Source organism: Urtica dioica, chromosome 7 (assembly GCF_054948205.1).
Source record: "Urtica dioica subsp. dioica isolate 48M chromosome 7, U.dioica_male_clone48M_v1_H2, whole genome shotgun sequence".
In the NCBI taxonomy this organism is placed as follows: Eukaryota; Viridiplantae; Streptophyta; class Magnoliopsida; order Rosales; family Urticaceae; genus Urtica; species Urtica dioica.
The window spans coordinates 42612812-42632276 of NC_142762.1; the positions used below are offsets into that span (position 1 = coordinate 42612812).

The following is a 19465-nucleotide window of genomic DNA, read 5'->3' on the forward strand; positions in this document are numbered from 1 at the left end:
AAACTTCTCAATGAAAACATCAATAAGAGTATTATTATCGTTATTATTGTTACCTTTTATTCTATTCTAATATTATACTAAGAGGATCAAACACTATTAAATCAAGTAATCAACATCTTCATTGTCTTGGCTTTCCGGTCCATGGGAATTGGACCTCTCTCAATGACACTCTCTCTCTTTCTCTCATACTCAACAGTCAAAACAAACAAAATTTGAATATGAAACAACAAGCTTCCAAAAAAATTCATGAAAATTTGATCATAGGCCAAACGCGAACCCGAGCGCGATGAAAGCCGCGGCAATCGAAGCCGGAACGAGGCCGGCGGCGGCGGCGCTGCACTGGTCGTTGGCGCCGCTGAAGCACCCGGGCTTGGAGATAATGGCGGTTCCGTTCTCGGGGACGAAGCTTCCGTTTCTCGTCCCGTTGCTGAGGAGGACGCACCAGAAGTAGGGCCCGCCTCCGTCGGAGCCGCTGACGGCCGCCCCGATCTCGGTGTGGTTCTTGCTGCGGATGAGGTCCAGGCTCTCCTTCCCCGGCTTCATCAGAATCTCTGAGAAGGCCTTTTCGGGCTCGGCGTAGTGGGACTGGCACGCGATGAACCGCCCCGTTATGGGGCTCAGGGTCGAGGCACGGACTCCACAGTTTGGTGCGAAGGTCTCGGAGAATTGGGATTCCGAGGGCTTCTTGGATTTGCCCACGGACCCGCAGTCGCCTCCGTAGGCCTTGATGTACTGGAGCGCGATGCAGGCCAGGCCTTGGTTGCTGTATAGTGCCGAGGCTTTAGCCGCGGTTCTGTTCTTGTTGATCTCTTCCACCAGCTGGTCCGCGGGGTTGTCTGTCACTTTCACTGCCACGTACACATGTTGATTTCGTAGATGTTTAGTAATTTTACTCGGGCAGATTCATCAGATTTTTCTATTATTGAACGATTTGAGCATAGATGCAGAATTGATTGACAATGCTAAATTGCAACACTTTGGCTTTCAAAAAACTCGAGAAAGGAAAAAAAAAAATCACTGGCTAACAATGCTCGTTCTGTTACGTAATTTCACCGGCTAAGTGAAGAAAGTCACTAGTTCGTGAAAGCAGTAGAAGAAAGTTGCAAAATCAACTCAAAGTGAAAGTAACGAAGCCCTGTATAAACTACGTCTGTGAAAATCAGATTTTCAGGCACCAAAGTCTAACAATAATCAGAATCCAGGTAAGTCTCTAGATAAACTGAAAATAAAGATCGAATCTTTGGCTGGTCACATAGGCTATGCAAGAGCTTAAAGTGCTAGATAAACTATGTCCGTGAAAAATCAGATTTTTGGGCACCAAAGTCTAGCAATGATCAAAATCTAGGTTTGTCATTTAATCTTTAGATAAATTGAAAATAAAGACGGAGTCTTTGGCTGGTCACATAGGCTATCTTTGAAGCGCATTGCGTAGTGATGATATGCATTGGACTTTAAATTGAAAGAAAAATCGAAAATTAAAATCTGAATCCAAGTTTAGATTCTCTATCTTTTTATCATTTTGTTTCTCTGATCATATCGGCTGTATAACTAGAGTGACATGACTTGGTGAAGGTGCATTTAATGGGCTTCCATTGCCTTTCTTCTTATAGGCATTTGATCTGAATCTTGATCAAACAATGCTCGTTCTATTGCGTAATTTCCAATCCTAATGGAGGTGAATAACACAAGACCGAGAAAATGCAAAATGGTGTGATCGAGCGAAGAACAGAAAAACTAATCTCAGTCGATTCAGATCCACCATTCTAAACCATTATAATACTTCAAAGCCACATTGTCGAATCCAATTCTAATCTTCGATACAACCCCAAAAGAAGAAGAAAAAAAAAACGTACCTTGGGTATTAGCAGAAGCAACAAGAGAGAAAAAGAGAAGCGTAGACACGATACAGCACGCAATCTTCGCCATTGAAGACACAGCACAAAGAGAGAGAGAGAGAGATTGATGGTGGACGAGGAGTGACTCTTCTACAAGTAGCGAGTCTTATGTCAGTGAGGTAAGCAAAAGCGTATTTAAAAAGAATAAATTACTCTGACTTGTAAATGTAGTTGTTGCATTGTAATAATAAGAAACGAGTGTCAATTTATTTATCATTAATATATATTTATGCTAAACGACCTTCTCAATTTAATAAGGATAATTTTGTAATTTGGTGGGTGATTCTGTGACAAGCAAATATGGATAAGATCTTTTGATTCTTTTTGTATATTTATTAAATAATGGGCATCAGCGAGAGAGAGAGAGCATGAGGTGTGTCTGGCTATGGCGATCGAGATTTCGGTAGCGCGGTTTGGCGCGAACTCGTTGGCTCCGCCGCGAGACTTCGCCGGAAGTTCGAAGAAGTGGCGGTCGCCGAGGTGCGCGTCGGTTTCGCCGCCGTGCGAGTGGAGACAGAGCAGACGACTAGTGTCAATCTCTCTCGCTCTCTCTTACTTCCTCATCGACACTAAATGTAACGCTCTGTTCTGTCTCTCGTTAATTCTCTTTCCTTTCTGTAACCGTGTTGATATCAAAACATCCTTTTCCAACTTTATTTTTGAAAACCAGTTGCATCACTAATGGAGTTTATTAAGGCGCACTATTTTGTTCTGCGAGGATTTTCGGTGTTTATAGTCGATTTCTGTGTCTCATTAATCTGACCTTAAACAATGTGATTGATTTTTAGTATTGATGAAACTGTATCGATCAAGAAAAGAACAGATTTGATTGAGAGTTTGATTCGTGTTTTGCAGGTGCTGTTGCAGACGGTGCTTTTGATAAATACGTGAAGAGGTAATTAATGATTCATTGGGCATTGATTTAATTATGTATTACAAAGTTTGATTCTCATAAAGCTGTAATGATTAGGAAGAAGCTAGATCCTTTGGTCTCTTACGTGCCAGCTGTGATATTGAGCGAGTTCCAGATCAAGGAATTAGGTTAATTTCAATTACAAACTGTTGATTTAACATTCAAAGGGGTTCCAGATCAAACTTGTAGCTGAGTTATGGACGAAAAAAGAGTGAGTGATCACTTTTCTTGATTAAGTGCAGAAATTGTTTTGGAAGGAGAGAGCCCGCTGTTTGCTTCTTGTCGCTCTCTACTTCGTGCCGGCCCCGCATCGTCACTTCGGATAAATATTCGTGCCGTAAGATCTCTGGGCTTTTCTTTTGTTTCTTTCAACTTCAAGCTCTTGGTTTCTTCCTACTAGTTATTGGAGCTAGCTAATGGACTCTAATAATGTGATCATGCTCTTGTAAAAGACTTTGCCGAAATTTTGAGGATTCAATCGCCCAAATAAGGAGAGAAAAAAAAGACACGAGACTCATTTTTTCTTAGAGTTTCTGAGGTATTTTGAATTTCTTTTGTGAACTTCAGGTTGCACAGTATGCTTCAGAGAGTGGTAATGGAAAAACTGCCTCTGATGAGGTTGATCGATGTCTCAGGTACATTATTTATGATTATGTACCCAAATGTTTCTATATATCACGGGTTTTACGGTCAGAAGTCGCATCGTATCAGCATATTTGAGTCATTGAAGATTTAAAAACAATTAGCGAATATCAGTTGCTAAAAATAAAGTTAAAATATCGAACCTACTTGTGAAGGGCATTGGAGGAACTCGACAACTTGCTTCTGCGCGCATCAAGAAAAGACTCGGGAGCCTCTGTCGAGTTAATGAAGGCACAGATTAACGTCACTCTCGAGTCACTGGACAGGTAATATTTGGTCGTCCTACTTATCGTTCTCTTTAGTTCCCATCGTACATAAAAGGTAAACCACCTCTCAGTTCGGTGTTAATTAAACATGTATATCGCTTCGAACAGGCTTCTCAAAACTGTACCCTCGGAAGTGTTGGAGAAAGGGCGGGCCATAGCAGACTCTTACAGAAACCTGGACGAAGACGAAGCACCGCCCGAAACGAGCTCAGACCAAGATCTCAAGCAGTTGGAAGCTATATTGTGAACTAACTGTAAACAGAGACATAACTTATGTCCATAATGAAGGTTCATATGCTTATATCGGAATGTGGTTCTCGTGTTCCTCTCTCCTCAACGTTGCAACTGTTTATTCACTTCTCTCGGTAGAAAATTACACATCAAGAGTTCAGAACACGCATAACTGACTGAGCTATTCCAAATACATGCAACACAACATACATACACAACAAATAAACCACTAGGTAGTCCTAAATTGTATCGAAATTCATTCGTTTGAAAAGAAGCAAACGGTATTGTCAAGAACATACACACATCAACGGAATTAATTATTGCAGGGAAAGCTACATCGAATACCCTATATATACTCGAGCAAACAACATCCTTGTAGGCATTATGCCATTTACAACCACGCCGAGAGCCAAATCTTTGATTACTTATTGAAAAAGCTTAATTGCCTCCTCTGACAGAAGAAAGAAAGAGCTTCGTCCGAGGCTGAATTAATTATGCATGTGACAAGCTGCTGAAGATCCGCTTCAAGCTCAAGCACGCAGTACGTAACTTTCCCATGCTTGTTGCGCCTATCTGCAATTTACATATTATCACGCTTAACTAAATGATTTAGTCATTAATTAATTTGAGAGAGAGGTTCCGGACCTTGGGACAAAAGCGAACATCAAGCGTTTCGAGCATGGTACATTTCGATATAGCAACTTCAACCGCTTCTTCATCAATGTTGCAAGACTGATGATGGAAAAATGCATTCAAAGAAGTGATTTTTATACATAATGCCCAAAACCAAATTATCTTACAAGATGTACAAGTTGAATAACAAAGTAAAAAAAGACAGATTAAAAAAGAACCTGAAGGAAGAGACTGGTTAGTCGAGGGCAGTCCAGCTTCAACACCTCCAACACGTAACAGTTGCTGAAAAGAAAGTAAAACATTATAATCAGCTCCAATGACCTAAAAAATAGAGGAAGGGAAACAGTAAAAACACACAAAATGTTCGCACCTCAAATTAAGGAAGCAGAGATTGAAACAAGCGAGGTCGACTTCCTTCAAATGAATGGACAGGGAGAGATTTAATGACGACAAATGGAAACAACGCGCAGCCGGCGGAATAATAACTTTTTTGATATTCGGGCATCCAACACAGTTGAGATTCTGCAGTAAACGATTAGGACCTTCCTGGTGACTCTCGGACATGGCAGAAATGGAAAGAGTTTCAGGGAAGTGGGCGCCGCCACTAAAACCCCAGTTGAGATCATGCATGTGGACACAGCCGTTCAAGCTCACGTGAGTCAGGTGAGTACAGCACGAAAGAAGCTCTTCTATGGCAGATTGGCACAGGGTTCCGTATGATAAATCCAGTTCTTGGAGGCATGGTAAAGCATCTTCCTTGTAAAGGGGTTCGAGGGATGAGTCGTCTAGGTACTTGCATGCTTGTAATTTCAAGACCTTGAATCAGAAATCAGAATAGTTTGATCAGCAAGCAAGAACCGGTTATGATAATTGCTCAAAAGATGAAAACTTGCCTGTAGCTTCACGCACGAGTCAAACACTGGTTGCAAGTTTGTTAAGAAAGTGTATGACAAGTCGAGCACTGTCAAATTCTGAAGGCAGCTTAATGAGTAAAGTCCATCGGGACCCACTGAGGGACACGACATCAATATCAACGACTCGATCTTTGGGCACAAGGTGGTTGTGGCAGACAAGCAATCGTCCTTGAGTTGACTGAAAGAAATAGAAAGCAGATGTGACATTGGGGCCCAAAAAGAAAAAGAGAGAGAGAGAGAGAGAGAGAGAGAGAGAGAATAAGGAACAATACCTGCAAAAGGATGCATCCAAAGATGTCAAGAGTGGACAATTAATGGATGCTTCAGAGAGTACACCACATCCTTTTAGCTCAAGCAATTCCATATTTGGTGCTTCGATACCGAGCATGTTTAATTTTGGACATATCCCCAGATTAAGTGACCGAAGACCAACCTGAACAAAACAAACAATGCAATCAAATTACAATTTTATACATTTTAACAAAAATCGATGAATAATATGACATCTGCTTCACAAACTTTCATGCCACGAAAGACAGAGACGGTGTTAAAATATATAAATAAGTAGAGTAACAAATATTCAGTGTCACTTACCGGACAAAATTCTGCTCTTTCGAGATGATCACAACCATCTAAAGAAACTTTCTCAAGATGGGGGCACTTAAGTACAAGAGATTTAATTGCCCGGCAACCATCGAGGGAGAGACTGGTCAAAGTTTTACTCGAGAATTGCACAGCTGTTAAGGTCTGGAAAGAGAAGAAGAAAAAAACATTAACATATAAGACTGACAGATGGTTCATTATCATAGCATGGAAATCAATCAACAGGCAGAAATAATGTGGCGTGCAAACTGGTAAAGAAAGACCATAACTATCAACTGATGATTTCTAAGCCTCGTGCAACTTATCTAAGAAACTAAGCATCAACGAAAAGACCTCGCAATTGGCGAGAATCAAAGATTTCAGCATCGGGCATCCACCACCATCACTGAACACATCGCATATTGAATTTGTCAATGATTCACAATCCGTAAGGTCCACTTCTTGCAGAGACTGGCACTGCAATGCCAGAGTTGTTAAGCTTTCTTGCTTCTGCAACGATAGCTTCTGCAACAACAGGCACATTCACACATTTAGCATCTTACAACTCAACGGAGTCGAAAGTACATGCAAATGAACTAGTTGAAATACAGACCTGAAGTGCATTTGAAGTTAAGTTGATAGTTTTCAGCAGAGGGCAATTGGAGACCATTATAGATGATAGCATGATGCTGCGCAAGTTCAGGTCAGCAAACCTAAAGGTAGAGAACGTTATAGTCAACATAAGATAGAGATATTCAAAAGAAAATATAGAAAGAAAACATGGTTTTCTTCTCTCAAGGATAAAGAGGAACACATACTTGCGACAATGCACTAATCGAATATTCTGCAAGCGAGGAAGATCCAAGGATACAGAGCTTAATAAGCTGCAATTATCAAGCTCCAAAACCTGGAAAGATTTCATGTTAGGCGACACATATTAAGCACAATAAAAAGACTATCCATCAATGTTTAGCTCACCTCCAACATATAACTAAATGCTATTGCAGCCATTGAAGCTGAAGTAATTCCTTCGCAGCTATCGAGCTTAAGAACTGTCAACATTGGCAGTCTTACAGACTTCGAAAAGCAAAATACAAAAAGTTGTCGTCAGTTAAAGATTCGTTGATGATTTCGAAGATAAATGATAACAGCGGCTAAAAGGCTAACCTCTAGAGTTATATTCGGGCAATATGAGGCATCGAGAATGCGAAGATTGGCACAGGTCTGAGCTATTTCACGCAGTGTATCATCACTCACGCACGAGCAATTCGACATGTCTAGGGACTCTAGCTGGGTACACGACGTAGCTGCCGAGCGAATCGCAGCGTCCGAAAGCTTGTGACAAGATCCAATATCAAGATCGCGCAATAGAGGACAGTTCAGCACTGCTTGTGCCATGTTGCTGCGTTTCAACGACAACGTTTCAAGTTGCGGACACCTGGCCAACAAAAATAAGTTTGTTAAAATGTCATCCGATTAACAAAATTTGACAGCTCGGTAGTACCGCCACCGCTGCTTTTACCTAATAGATATACGCATTACACGGCATTTAGTCAGCTGAAGATGGCGTAATCTGTCATGGCACAAGGATATCTCCTGAAGACCACTGCCAAGCATGGCATCATTGATATTCAATCTCCTCAACATATGACAATCTGCCAAGGAATGGAAAAAAATCTCCAGTAGCTGTCCTCTCCCAAGAGTTAAAGCCTCAAGATTTCTGCGAAAAGTACAAGCAAGGAAACAGAGGTCATTAGAGGAGATATCACAGATAGCATTCAATGCAAAAACAACAATGAAAATGATAATTTACCTCAACGAAGAGATTGCTTTCATAGCAAGCAAGTGGATGGCAGGTGTACCCGAGACATTGACCTCTGTAGCATTGGGATACCTCTGACACATATCCTCAACTGTTTGTATTTCAATTAGATCATCAATTTATATAGAAAACTAATCACGGGGAAATTCGGAAGACGACAGTGATATAACAAAGTCGAACAACTCACATTGCTCTACGGAAATGTTCCGATTCTCAAAATTTAAACATCTCCAGAAATCTTCATGGGCACTTGCTGCTCTCCACTGATTACAGACAATGGCTGCTCGGCAAAGATTAACGTGGTCCAAGAAAGAGAAAACCTGGAGATAAAGAGAGAGAGAGAGAGAGAGAGAGAGAAAGTGATGAACAAAAAATAAACATCCATGGTTTGACTAGCAGAGGAAATGTGAGGCATCGAATACCATATGCAACAAATCGTCTGTAAGATCCATTCGAACTTCCAAATCTTCTGGTTTTGAAGTCCCACCCTCGTCTACTTCGTTGTCTTTCTCACCGTCGGGATCGAGTTGATTATCACCGACATTATTAAGCATGAATGTGTGGTAAAAGATCTCATTCTTGGATGCGACATATGAGCCATGGATTATATCATAATCTCTGTCTCCGGATGAGCTACAGTTTCCAGCAACCGAAGAAAGTGCAGTAGAATAAACGCACTCACTGCTAGAAATTAAAAATGTCAGTTGTCACATTAAAGGGCATGCTTTTAACTCAGATTGACTGAGGCAAGGCGTCACTCAGCGTATTGTTTCAAGTTTTTACTGAGTAAAAAAAGTAAAATGAACCCCAACAAAAGAAATGAAACTGCATACTATTAACATGAATGCATGCCTAGTATCAAACTCTTGATTTTACCCATCCTTAAGATCATGAAAGGAACGAGATTTTCCGAGGAAAACAGCTCAACCAGCACTTTTAAAGTCTCAAACTTGACACAAAATATAAAACTATATATTTTACCAAACAACCCATGGAATCGCTTAAACAAAATAGCCCATAGCAGAAACCACCAGGACGATAAAGTTCGTTTCTTTTCCAAACCTTAATAATTTAAATTACCGAAATGGAAGACTCACTGAAAATCGGAGTGAACTTTGGCCCGCTTGTGGTGTGGGTCGTGATCGCAATCCTCCGAAACCACGGCGGAGGAAGCCGAGCTACTCTCGCCCTTCGACCGCCGTGAAGCCTTCACCAACGACGCAATCCCTTCCCCGTCGCCGCTGCGAGAAATTTCCTCCGACTCCGCGACGATAATTCCGATTCTGCCATCGGAATTCACGTCATTACCGGAACCTTTCTCCTCCATCAACTCCTCGGCGCTAAATTCCTCTTCACCGGGCTCGTCTTCTTCGCTGAAGCAAAAGCAGCACCAAATCTTCATGCACTTTCCGGCGCTGAAGCTCCAGACTTTGTACTCCCCCTCGAAACCCTAGCCCTCGATCCGTCGCATTTCGCGGAAACCCGAAACCCTAAAATCGCAGACGAGCGACGAAAACAATAAGACGATCGATTGGACGAATCTCGACGCTAGCGAAACCCTAGAATCGAGACCATCAAATCGATTGGGAAGTGAGAGAGAGAGCCTTGACTGACTCGAGCCAAACGAACTCTAATTGAAGCTATATATACATATATAGATACACAGACAGGGGAAAGAGAGAGTCTTGGCGGATCTGATCGGATCCCGTGAGCTGCTTTGCCGTGGATTTTGTTTTTTGTTTTTTGTTTTTCTTTTTTCTTTTGAGTTTGCGTTTGTGTGTGTCTGAAACGGAGTTATAATCGGCTACAGTTTTGTACCTACGAGAACCGAAGTACTTTTTTCTTTTCTTTTTTGTCAATTGGAAAATGCTGAGAGTGGTAATTTTTTTTCATCTCTTATTAATATTAGTTTACTCATAATGCCCGAATAATATTTTTATTTAAATAAAATACTAATAGTAATTTTATCGAATAAAATGTACTATTCTAGTGGTTATCGAAATATATTAATATATTAAAGAAATATTTCTCAATATATATTTAATCATGAAAATTGTTAAAAATAGTCAAAACTACTCTTTTTAAAGGTACAACTTAACTATTCGGCTAAGATAAACTTTTCTCAGCTTTCTCTCTTGGGAGCCTGTCTGAGTGTGTGGCCGGTTGTCCTCCTCCTCTCTGAGTATGGATGACTTGTGCGACAAATGGTCGGAGATGGGCATCGAAGAGGAAGAAGACGGTGAGGTTATGGTCTTCGAGGAAGATGATCTTGCGAGCGCTGCGGTGGACCTGTCCGACTGCCTCTTGGGAAAGCTGCTCCGAAGTAAAGGCTACAACAGCGGAGCGCTCAAGTCGGTCATGGCCAAAATCTGGAGGACGAATGGGAAGCTCGAGATCAGCGATCACGGGAATGGTGTTCTTTGTTTCCGGTTCGAGAAGCCGGTTGATAAGAAACGGGTGTGGGACTAGGGTCCGTGGACATTCGACAAGGCTCTTTTGGTTTTATGCGATCCCGAGACTGCGAAAGACAACGGGGATGAATTCCGGTTCGCTGAATTCTGGGTCCAGATCCATGGAATCCCCGCCAAGTACAGGTCGGCGCGAATGGGAGAGCTTGTCGGAGGAAAAATTGGCAGGGTCTCCAAGATTGACAAAACCAGGGACGGGCGGGTATGTGGCGATTTTATCCGAGCCCGCGTCGCCATCGACATTGGGAAGCCGTTAATGACGGGAGTGTTTATCAAACTGGGAGCTAACGAAGGGAAGACCTGGGCTGCCTTCCGTTACGAGAAGCTCGGCGACTTCTGCTTCGGTTGTGGCCGTCTCGGTCACGGAGACTCGGAATGTCCTGATAGAAACAAGAACAACAACATCGACGGGAAGGCTCTCTATGGGGGCTGGCTGCGAGGAACTCATTCTAACAATACCAACCTGGACACCTGGACCTTCAACGGCGTCAAACCTCGTCGGGTTGAGGGATGGACCGGGCCGGACTCGGACTCCACCAACACCTCTGGTAGGGGAAAGACGGCCAGGCCCGGAGTGGTTGGAGACGAGGGCGGGAAGCAGACGTCGGGGAAGAGGGATTCGCCACCGAAAGACAGAGAGGCGGAGCCTGGTGCGACCCGGCGCGAGACGTCGGAGATAGAAGACCCGGTGCCGATGGACGCTGAGCCAGGGCCGCGCGCCGCGCCGGAGAACCCGCCGACCGCCGATTCTGCTTCGAAGGATACCAGTGGGGATCTCCTGGGCTCGGCGCCGACCACCGATACTGCTACGACGAACGCCAGTCGGGATCTCTCGGGCTCGGCGAAGGCTTTCCCTGAGGCGCGTCGATTACAACCGGAGGAAACTGCTGGGGTAGCGGCCACGTCGGTTGTCTCGAGCTCCGGGTCAGATTGCCAAATCGAGGGGGACAACCATAACCCTAACCCGAAAAGGTGAGGAATTCTCGCCTGTTTTGGGGGAGTTAGGAGGTAACGGCTTGGAGCAGGTTGCCTATGCAGAGGAATTCAGAGCTACTGAGAAGGAGGCCAGGTCCTTTGGCGTGGGGCGCGAGGCTGGGGTTGTTGAGGTGGGACCGGTCCAGAGGGTTTCCTCAGTTGAAGCGGGTGGGTGTATCTCTTTGGGCCCGAAAAAGCCTGAAGCTGCTCCCAGTAATGGGCATAGTCCAAGTATGGGCCAGGAAGTGGGAGTCAGCAGTTTGGGCCAGGAAATTAATGCCACGAGGCCCACGGTTTTGGAGGGGAAGTTACACTCTGGTGCCTCTGGGCCGTCCCCCAGTTCTGGCCGTGGGAGGCTTGGGCCCGCTGAACCCGGGAAGTCCTCTTCAGCGCCAAAAAAAAGAATTTTGGGACGCAAGCTTGACATTAACCTCGAGAGGAGGGCTGAAACGAGCAATTTGGTGGGTGGGGTCGACGAAGGTGGGCCAGGAAAGAGGAAATCTAGCGAGAGGATTCGAGTTGGTAATGTGAAGAAGATGGCACGCATGTTTGAAGCTGGTGGAGGGAAGGCGAGCGCGGAAGACCAGGCTCCCGGCTGCGAGATGAAGCCTCCTCAGGTGAACCAGCGGGAGGTGGTAGCTGAAACCGGAACCGGGCCCGATGGTGAGGGTAGGCATGGGAGAGTGTTGAATTCCACGCCCGACACACAGGTTAGTCATTCTATCTCCCCTCACACTCATTTACTGCAGTTGGATTCAGGGCATAGAGACTTACTTTCTGCTACACACAACCTAGGGAGGAGAGACTTATTTTCTGTTACTCGTACTTTGGAAGTTTCTGGTCCGTTAGATTCGACCTTAGTTGTCACTGATGAGAGAGCGGCGCCCCTCGAGAGCGAGGGCCGCCGAACGCGATGATAGGCGTTATTTGGAACGTCCAGGGGTTAGGCAACCCCGGGACGAGGTCAGTCCTCCTTGCCCACGTTAGTGATCATAGTCCCGATTTTATCTTTCTATCGGAGACTAGACTACGGCGTGAGGGGGCTGAAAGGGTGAGAGTGTTGCTGGGTTTTGATGGTTGTATGACGGTGGACTGTCTTGGTAGGAGTGGAGGCTTGATGTTGCTTTGGAAAGAGCCAGTGAGATTCCTACTCGGGACGTTTTCGAGATATCACATTGAGGGAGATCTGGTTAACGAGTTAGGCGAGAGTTGGAGATTTGTGGGGATCTACGGCGATCCAGTGTGCGCACAGAGGAGACATACTTGGGAGCTTCTTCGTCGTCTCCGGAGCTCCTTCACGGGTCCTTGGTTAGTTGGTGGCGACATGAACGAAGTCGCCTCTAACTCAGAGATTAGAGGAGGTAGAGACAGAGGTCCCGGCCAGTTATCTGCTTTCAGAGGGATGATTTCGGATTGCGACATTCATGACTTAGGTTTCGAGGGTGACCCCTTCACCTGGCGCAGAGGAAGTATAGAGGAACGCTTAGATAGATGCCTTGCGAATCACGAGTGGAGCGATCTCTTCCCTTCGGCCACTGTGCGACACCTGAGGTTCTGGAATTCGGACCATAGACCTCTTCTTCTTCTTACAGCGGGTTTCAGGGATCGCCGGCGAAGCAGGAGGCCGAGGCGTTTCTTCTTTGAGGAGTCTTGGATAGGAGAGCCTGAGTGTGACGAGCGGATCCGTAAAGCTTGGGAGATGGGTCAGAGTGCTGATCATAGTCCGAGTTTATCCGATGCGATCTGTCGGTGCAGACAGAGCCTCTCCCGCTGGGGTGGTGAGAGGAACAGAGAGACCAGAGACAGGATTGAGAAGCAGAAGAAGATCGTTGATCTTGCGGGACTATCGGGCCCGGACTTCTGTATGGAGTCTTTCAGACGAGAGGAGAGACAGCTTGACGCCTTAATTCAGAAGGAGGAGCAGTACTGGAGACAGGGGAGCAGAGTGTCCTGGATGCGGTGCGGGGATAAGAACACGAAGCTTTTTCACCGCAAGGCTTCTGCTAGGAGGAAGAGGAACGCTATCAGAGGTCTGGAGGACGATCACGGGGATTGGTACAGTGGAGACACTGAGATAGAGAGGATCGTCTCGGGTTACTTTGGCGACATTTTCTCTTCAGCGAGGCCTTCTCCACAGAGAATCGAGTTAGTTTCTGCGGGCGCACAGCCCAGGATCTCAGAGGCCTTGAACACCGAGTTGGAGCGCCCTTTTGAGCCAGGGGAGGTGAAAAAGGCGCTCTTCTCGATGGATGCGATCAAGGCCCCGGGAAGTGACGGCTTTCCTGCGATTTTTTACCAGAGATATTGGGACGTAGTAGGCGAATCGGTCTTGAAGACCTGCCTGGGGATTCTTAACGACGGGGACGATGTGGCCGCCATTAATGACACTGTGGTCACCCTTATCCCCAAAGTTGAGGACCCGAGACGGGTCAGCGACTTCAGACCGATCAGCCTGTGCAATGTGATCTATAAGATAGTGGCCAAGTGCTTGGTCAACCGTCTTAAGATTACTATGCACGACGCTATTTCAGAATCCCAGAGCGCCTTCGTTGGTGGTAGATTGATCTTCGATAATGTCATGGTTGGTTTCGAGGCTCTCCATACGATGAAGCGGAAACGCTTCGGAAATGGGAAGTGTGCGTCTCTCAAGCTTGACATGGCAAAGGCTTTCGACAGGGTTGAGTGGGCCTACCTGGAGTCGATGATGCTGAGACTGGGATACAGCACGCGGTGGGTGCACCTTATCATGAGATGCGTTACCTCAGTCAGATTTGCTTTCAACATCAACGGCTCCATCCGAGGCAGTGTAACTCCCTTCAGAGGCCTCCGTCAGGGGGACCCTCTCTCTCCTTTCCTTTTCCTCTTCTGCTCTGAGGGTCTCTCGAGCCTCTTTCGAGCGAGCGAGGATTCTGGAGCGATTTCTGGAGTCCGGTTCCGGGACCTTCATGTGTCTCACCTTCTCTTCGCGGATGATAGCTTGGTTTTCTGTCGAGCGACTCCGGACGAGTGTGAGAGGGTTACAGACATTTTACATACTTACTCTGAGGCCTCGGGCCAGATGGTGAACTTTCAAAAGTCCGATGTTTGTTTTGGTTCGGAGATTAGCAACGAGGAGGGTGAGGTTCTGGCTCAGATCCTAGGTGTTAGGAAGACGGACTTTCATAAGCGATACCTGGGCCTTCCCGCTTTCACTGGTCGGAAGAAGGCGGAGCTTTTTGGGTTTGTTAGAGACCGCGTTTGGGCTAAGATTAAGAGTTGGAATGGCCTCTCCCTCTCGCAGGCTGGCAGAGAGGTCCTCATTAAATCCGTCCTTCAGTCGATCCCCAGTTACGTAGCTTCGTGCCACAAGATCCCGCTGCGTTTGATTAGAGACATCCACTCGGCGATCGCCAGATTCTGGTGGGGGGGTGGAACGGCGACGAAGAAGATCCACTGGTGTAAATGGGAGGTCCTCACGCGACACAAGTCAGAGGGCGGGATGGGCTTCAGAGATCTGGAGAAGTCTAACCAGGCCCTTCTGGCTAAGAGTGTCTGGAGGCTTCTCAGGAGACCGGATAGCCTGGTAGGTCGAGTCTTTAGACAGAGCTACTTCCCCGACGGTGATATTATGACGGCTCTCACTGGTTCATGTAGCTCTTCCATGTGGCGCAGTCTTCTTTGGGGACGTGAGATCATTCAGTCCGGTTCGAGATGGAGGATCGGGGACGGGGAGTCTGTGTTGGTCATGGGCGACAGTTGGGTTCCGAGGGACAGACCGGCCACCTGGATTGACCCCCCTTGGATTCCCCCCGATATGCGGGTTGCTGAGCTTATGAGACTAGACGGTAGCTGGGACGTTGATCTTATCACTGCGATGTTCGGGGAGGAGGACGCTTCGGCGATCCTGAGCATTCCGTGTGGGGGTGAGGGCATCCCTGACGTGCGACGCTGGCATTTCACTGAGAACGGAGAGTACTCCGTCAAAAGTGGCTTCCGCGTCGCGATGGAGAGAGCCAGTACTCCGGTCGCCAGCTCTTCAGACCCGACGGTGATGGAGATGTGGTGGACGAAGTTCTGGCAGCTGAGAGTTCCTCCTAAGGTGAAACTCTTCTGTTGGCGAGTCTGTTTAGGCCAGATCCCGGCCAGAGCAGTCTTAGCCAAGAAGAGGATCACCTCGGACGACAGCTGTCCTGTCTGTCAGGAGGCGAGTGAGACTGTTTTCCACACCTTTTGGGGTTGCAGGTGGAGCAGGAGAGTCTGGAAAGAGGTGGGCTTCGGCAACATTCTTCCGCCTTTCAGAGACGGCGATGCTTTCGACGCCATCCTCAGAGCGACGGAGACCCTTGAGGTTCGTTTCCATGAGCTTTTCATTACCATTATTTGGGAACTTTGGAACCACAGGAACAATGTCTTGGCCGGGAGATCAGCTTGGAGCCAGCCTCAGCTAGCCCAGTGGACGGTGAGCTTCCTCGAGGAATACAGAGCGGCTACGGTTGGGGAGACTACGACGAGCACGAGGGTGACTACGACCCCCAGATGGACCCCCCTAGTGACGGAACCCTTTCGATTAACGTCGACGCGGCACTCGCTCGCGACCGTGGAGGCTTCGGTGTCGGTTGTATTGTCCGAAACCACACCGGAGAGGTGATCGCCTCGCAGACGCTTTTCCTGGCTAGGGGGTTCTCCCCCCAGCTTGCGGAAGCGTATGCTGTCCTCCGGGGCATAGAGCTAGTTCGCAGCGTCGGTGGTAGGAGAGCGGAGATCCAGTCTGACTGCTTGGGGGTGGTGAGGATGATCGATGAGGGCGTGACGCTTGCGACAGAGCTTGGGACGATCTTGCACCGCATCTTCAGAGAGGTGAGGGAGCTTGAAGTTTTTCGCATTATGCATATTTCTCGTCTTTGTAATGTTGCTGCGCATAACCTAGCGCGCTACGCGGTTAACCATCACTCGTCCTCGACCTGGCTGGGTTTAGTCCCGCCTTGTTCGGAAGAGGCCATCAAGGCCGATGATCGCGAGTTGAGGTCCCGCGCGGCCTCCTAGGGCCCTGTTTTGTTTGAGTTTATTTCTGTTTCTTTCCGTTGGTTTTGTTTCACTTTTATCTTTGTAACCACGGTATTCCTCTGCCATACGTGAGGGCTTTTATGATATTCCGTGGCTCCGACCACGTTTCCTCAAAAAAAAAAAAAAAAAAAGGTACAACTTAACTATTCATATATTCATAAGGTAGTTCGACTCGTCTTTAGTTCCTTGTAATATCTCGCATATATATATATATATAAGTTGCTTCTCTACCGGAGAAAACCTAGTTGGACGTCGCTGCCTACCCCATTGGGTCACGGACGTCGTTCACGCGACTCAGATCCGGGGGGGGGGGGGGGGGGGGGGGGGAGGGCGATGTTCGCGCGCAGTCGCGATGAGATGGTTCTCGTGTTATGATTGGTGGTCCGGTGGTGTCTTACCTTGACGAAGCTCGGATTCCGGTTGTAGAGCCTCTCGCCTGGTCATGCCGGTCGGAACTCTCTGGAGTCGGGACGAGCCTCAGATCTGAACTTCTCTGAAGTCCAAGCGCCGTGTTCTCTGTTCTGGGTGGGCTTCAGTGGTCGCGCGTTGGGAAGCTCTCGGGCGGTCGCGGTCTCAGGCGGTGGTCGGTCGGGTTCGCTCTCGGAGTAGCGGGGCAGACTCGTGCTCATCCATCGGGGAATGCTTTTGGCTCTGAGTTTGGGCGATAGATTTGGGGCTCTCCGTCCGTGGAGTTGCGGTTTGGTCCGGGCTGAGTGTGGGTGAGATACCGCTGTTTAGTTTCGTTTTGTTTTTTTAAGCTTTAGTCTAGTTTTCTTTTAGTACCTGGTTGGTGGTTTGGATCAGTTTATGGTTTTCTATAGGTTGTATTGTGTTAGTGTTCAGTCTTAGTGCACAGTAGGTGTTTGTTTGTTTTGTTCTTTCAGAGAAAGATAGGTGGAGAGGTTTAATCTGGAAAAAAAAAATTGTGGGTTTTGGTGGACGAGTTGGTCTTATCTTTCTCTAGTCAGATTCAGTGTGCCTCAAGTGCTCGAGGTTGGCGATGGTTTTGAACGCTTGCCTGCTCTTAGGTTAGTGCTCTTGCCCGCTCAAGGAATTGCAGAAGATCTCTGTTGAAGGGGATTGAGGGAGTTCGTTTTCGATATTGTAATTTCGTTCAGAATAGACCCTTACTTCCTTTGTTTGCTTTGTCCGTCTTCTGCTTCTCATTTTCAGTGTAGAACAATTTATTGTTTGAGGGTCCGGCCTCTATCCGTGATCTTTGTATGGCTGAAGCCAGTTCTATCCGTTAATGAGAATTTTTCGTTCAAAATATATATATATATATATATAAATAATTTTTAAACCTTATCATACATTATAGATTTTGATGATTAAATTTAAAGGTAACTTCATTTTATATATTTATTGTATTTTATCCATCATTCATTGTTTGTATTGTTATGTTATAAATATTATGGCATTTGCATGAATAGTTATTATGATTAAAAAAATTAGAAACTTTAATTCCGAAAAATTAGGGCTTTAATAATATTCGTTGGATATTGTTAAAATTACTTCGAAATTAAAGTCAAATACGAATGGATTGAATTTTATCTTTTTAATTTGGGGTCTTTCTCTTCAAAAAGGTGTCAAAAACTTAAAAGGTAACAAATACATAGCTTTTTTTTAGTTCATTACCAACTACAAGTAGTATTTGGTAGGTGTGATCGATTGTCAATGTCAAAGTCTTCTATTTGTGTTCATGCGCTTCCACAGTTTTTGGACAATTTAAGTGGCAATTGAGTATTCATTGGGCAAGCGGTTGGAATCAATGTTCACTAATGAGTGTCGATTTTTCAAATTGCATATCTAGTTTCAAACCCTTCACGTTGCTGTAAAACATATTTGAATTTTGTATATCCCAATAAATCTAATCAGATTTAGTGCGATTGAGATATTATCTTTTTTTTTTTTTGGGTTAATGTGTATAAGCGAAATAAATCAGAATAAGATTAGTTAATGTAATCGACAGAAAGTTATTTCCTTTCGAAGTATATTTATTTATAATTATGTCATGTATGCAATTACTTGTATACTTTTAGAAATTGGTTTGATAGGTTCACAAGTCCAGTAATTATACACTATCCGATATAATATTTAGAATTCTATTCAAAATAAGTGAATGTCAGAAGCCATCATCTTGAGAGGCTGTGCCATGAATCCAGCATGAAAACGAACTATAACTAACAATAGTTTATGAATTTACGAGGTACCAATCTTATTGTCAATTAATTTTGAGATTAAACTCATAATAGTTTCACATGGTTACGAGGATTATATATTTATACTCTAATATGACTTTCAATATGTATCACGGTTACGAGATACAATTTTGAACAAATGGAGATCAATCCAAATCGGGAGTTGTGTTTATAACATCTCTTGCGCTCTACAAAAAATATCGATGCTTTGAGTTTAGATAGAGAAAGAAAACTAGTGCTATAACATATAAATTATGCTTTATGGTTGATTAATTGGGCTCTACAATTTAACACAGTGAAATATTAAGCGGTAAAGTAAATGTAGCTCTCGCAATGAGTGCACCACTGTGTTATCTTATTATTTGTGATTTTCATTTTTTTTCTGATTTGAAGCTCAAATTCTATCAATTGAACATTAAGTATAAACATAAATAATAGACTCGATGTTGTTGGAGTAAGCAGCGATTGTTTTCACGTCCGACTAGACAAGTAGTTAGCAAGTGTTTTCACTACAACGAAGTGCAGCATAATCCAAAAATAACATATTGTGATTTTTTTAAGGTAAGACGATAAGTATTTAAGCAAGGCGTAGCGAAATTTTAAAACTAGCATATTGCGTTTTACTTTGGTGGAGACAATCGTTTTCCAAGGCGCAAAAACTTAAAAATTGACAATTGTCTTTTTATTTCGACCAAGGCGAATAGTCTTTTAAGCGCTATAAACTTGAAAATAAATAAAGTTGTAAAAAAAAGCCCAAACTTGTATTTTTTTTTTTGTCAATAAGTCAACTTGGATTTTTTCATTTTGGAAAATTAAGAAGCACAATAACAAAAAAAAATTTCTCCATTCAATTTTCTATACGCATTCACTTCTTTTACCT

General features: G+C 44.9%; 3 protein-coding genes across 4 annotated transcripts; 1 reads left to right on the forward strand and 2 right to left on the reverse strand.

The window, feature by feature from the left end:
- Positions 1-96: 96 nt before the first annotated feature.
- LOC149391785 (uncharacterized) lies at positions 97-2028 on the reverse strand. The gene is made up of 2 exons (XM_089620149.1): positions 1854-2028; positions 97-848 (listed from the first exon to the last, which is right to left on the reverse strand). The coding sequence occupies exons 1-2, from the start codon at positions 1924-1926 to the stop codon at positions 259-261; spliced, it is 663 nt and encodes a 220-aa protein (XP_089476275.1). The 5' UTR covers positions 1927-2028; the 3' UTR covers positions 97-258.
- A 194-nt stretch (positions 2029-2222) lies between these two features.
- Positions 2223-4025, forward strand: LOC149391786 (uncharacterized). Its single transcript, XM_089618885.1, has 7 exons — positions 2223-2470; positions 2751-2790; positions 2866-2936; positions 3051-3145; positions 3376-3443; positions 3606-3716; positions 3825-4025. The coding sequence occupies exons 1-7, from the start codon at positions 2281-2283 to the stop codon at positions 3961-3963; spliced, it is 714 nt and encodes a 237-aa protein (XP_089475011.1). The 5' UTR covers positions 2223-2280; the 3' UTR covers positions 3964-4025.
- A 156-nt stretch (positions 4026-4181) lies between these two features.
- SLOMO (F-box family protein) lies at positions 4182-9770 on the reverse strand. Of its 2 annotated transcripts, none has more exons than XM_089618883.1 (17): positions 8996-9770; positions 8321-8582; positions 8086-8218; positions 7890-7989; positions 7599-7796; positions 7244-7514; positions 7055-7153; positions 6895-6983; positions 6690-6789; positions 6431-6601; positions 6089-6241; positions 5767-5927; positions 5474-5672; positions 4951-5396; positions 4799-4862; positions 4593-4679; positions 4182-4520 (listed from the first exon to the last, which is right to left on the reverse strand). In XM_089618883.1, the coding sequence occupies exons 1-17, from the start codon at positions 9298-9300 to the stop codon at positions 4440-4442; spliced, it is 2919 nt and encodes a 972-aa protein (XP_089475009.1). In that variant the 5' UTR covers positions 9301-9770; the 3' UTR covers positions 4182-4439. The 2 variants fall into 2 exon arrangements, with proteins under 2 accessions (XP_089475009.1, XP_089475010.1); XM_089618884.1 differs by having other exon boundaries at positions 8321-8579; positions 8996-9769.
- Between the last annotated feature and the right edge of the window lie 9695 nt (positions 9771-19465).